Source organism: Montipora capricornis, chromosome 14 (assembly GCF_036669925.1).
Source record: "Montipora capricornis isolate CH-2021 chromosome 14, ASM3666992v2, whole genome shotgun sequence".
Taxonomy (NCBI): domain Eukaryota; kingdom Metazoa; phylum Cnidaria; class Anthozoa; order Scleractinia; family Acroporidae; genus Montipora; species Montipora capricornis.
In genome coordinates this window covers 42669200-42671699 of record NC_090896.1, presented here as the reverse complement: position 1 = coordinate 42671699, position 2500 = coordinate 42669200, and the positions used below count along the sequence as shown (strand labels likewise).

The following is a 2500-nucleotide window of genomic DNA, read 5'->3' as shown; positions in this document are numbered from 1 at the left end:
ACGGATGAAAATAAAGTAGTGCGAAGTCTATGATAGGGTGGTACTTTGATCTCTTCTGCAACGACATCACCGGGTTGTCCTCGAGGTACTAGTATGTGTAGCACATTCGCTAGAGTATCGCCTACCACATGGGACTCTACCAAATCTGAATACACGTACATGGTCTGAAACGCGTTTGGGGATAACAGGCCCCACACCAACTCTTCTTCTCTAACAAGTGTTGTTGTAGTCTTCATGAGAAACACGCTCCGATCCTTATTCTCTTTCACAAGTTCTCCGATTTGGTACAGCTGAGGAATATGATACTGATGGTTTAAGTATCCCAAAGTTCGAGCCAAGGTCTTGGGTAGTGTTACATACCAACCTTGAGGTAACGTGAGCTCATAGAAATCTTGGGCTTTCTTGTGAATGTAAAAACAGTCGTTTCCACCCAAACTTGTGAAGCTATTTTCACTTTTCAGATAAATGTCCCCTAACGCATTGTGAAGTCCCTTCAACATCCCATGAATTATGTCTTTGACCGTACGGTAAATACCGCTTGGTAGATAAATTGTTAATGTCCATGGGACAGGACCTGTCTTGCAAAGCAACGTGTAAGAGAGTTGATGTTCGCGCACGTTCTGCCAAGAGTGTGGGTAGATGATACGCGTCATGGCAACTTCCCAGTCTTCACTTAAGTGCAGTTGACTCGCAATTGCATTGTAAAATCAGCAGGTTTGTTCCCAGGATACTGATCCTTGCTAGCGTCGTTGGTCAGAACGATGTAAAAACTGTTTGTCATGGTACTCTACAACGAAAGTGCAGTACCACGTTCACGATACCGTCCAAAAATGAGAGCAATTGACCACAACCATTTGTTAAATAAATTTCAAGGGTTTGAAAAATCTTTGTGCGTAAAGGCAAGTACTGGCATTGTTCTCTCTCTTCTAATATTGTTTCTCGAAACTGTCCACGCGGAACCATTTCATGTAAAAGAGGTAAGCGTTGTTCTCCCACTTGCCAGGGTTCTACGAGATTCGTTAACACTTGAACTAACTTGAGTTTACACGAGCAGAGAGAGATAGATGATGGTATGATAAAGTTGCCCGGGAAGTTAATAGATGTCTGAGGAAGGATAACACACCATTCGTAACCATGCTTATAGGTTGTGGTAAGCGATGTATTCATTTGCACACCAGGTCTGACTGTTTTCTCGCTTGTTAACCATCCAAGTGCTTGAGCTACCGAGACAGTGACCGCTATCCATTCATCATAGGAGTTTAAGGTAACATTCCATTCATTATCCACTTCCACTTTACTTCTAGGTAACGGATCAATCTCGTCCAGACACTGCAATATTCCTTCCATCAATTCCAGAGCCGTACGATACTTCCGCTCTGGTAATGTGTACAATTTGAAATCATCCGAGTTACGGAGCATGATGTGGAGGTGTAAGCATTCACGGGAAATGTCAAACCACGATGATGGGTATATGACACTATGAAGTCCAACTTCCCAATCTTCTTCTTCTTTCAAGTGAATTTGACGGGGTAATGCCACGCGATAGTGTGATTTTGAATTGGAAGGGAATAAATTGCTGCTTGCATTGCTAGGAAGCGTCACATAAAAGTCGTTGTCTTGAATCAATTTAGAGACACCAATTGACGGACAGGAATCCAACTATCGTATTTCTTCGGCCAACCTTTCCAATGAACCAGAACTTCTGCTTGTGCTCCTTTACCTCTACGGCGAAGAACTTTTTCTACGCGAAACAAATGATCCTTTCGTTCAATTACTTTTTGTAACTCGGTCTCGTAAAAGGTACCTTTAATCAGTTCCCCATCGTGTTCCTTTAATTTGTATACAGTTGGATCCCTTGCTAGTCTCTCCGCCACTGCAAAGGTTTCTTCGCTCCAGTTAGGTAGGTATGATTTCTCAAATGTGCGCTTGTGCTTACTGATTTTAACTTGGTCGCCAACCTTGAATTTATACTTAACCGCAGAAAGGGGTTTACCATATAAGGTGCGCCACACTTGCTGGGCATTCATCACTGTTACTTCGGAGGGTTTTTTTTTAATAGAGCGATGAAATGTTTGGTTGTAGTTGTCATTGGCGAGGTCATTTAGTCTGTCCAGGTAATGATACGAACTGCTTGAGGTAAACATTCGCCACATAATTTGTTTCAAGGTGCGGTTGAACTGTTCCACGACTTGAGCTTTGGTTTCATTATAGGTGACAAAATGGTGAACATGATGCTGTTTCAGAAATGTCTGAAAAGTCTTGTTTTTAAATTCCGTTCCCGCATCGGTTTGTAACTTGTCTGGCTTGCGACCTTGTTGAAAGATCTTCGCAAAAGCTTTTACAAGCTCTGATCCTGTCTTTGTTTTTAACGGAACCACCCAGGCATACTTGGATAAAATGTCAATGCAAGTAAGTAGGTATTTGTATCCGCGGTTCCAACGGCTCAGGCTTTGAAGATCCACCAAATCAGCCTGCCATTGATCATCTAAACCGTTCACAT

At 42.4% G+C, this 2500-nt stretch overlaps 2 protein-coding genes across 4 annotated transcripts in view; one reads left to right on the top strand and one right to left on the bottom strand.

The window, feature by feature from the left end:
* LOC138033689 (uromodulin-like) overlaps positions 1-2500 on the top strand; it is a 33281-nt gene that overhangs the window by 11211 nt on the left and 19570 nt on the right. The gene's annotated exons all lie outside the window — the stretch shown is intronic.
* The window catches only part of LOC138033396 (uncharacterized), a 1240-nt gene continuing 256 nt past the window's right edge, over positions 1517-2500 (bottom strand). Inside the window, exons 1-2 of the mRNA XM_068881131.1 lie at positions 2376-2500; positions 1517-2303 (exon numbers count right to left, since the gene is read on the bottom strand). The exon at positions 2376-2500 is cut by the window's right edge and continues 256 nt beyond it. Of these exons, the coding sequence (XP_068737232.1) occupies positions 1623-2303; positions 2376-2500 (806 nt within the window). The 3' untranslated portion in view covers positions 1517-1622. The remainder of the gene's footprint in view (positions 2304-2375) is intronic.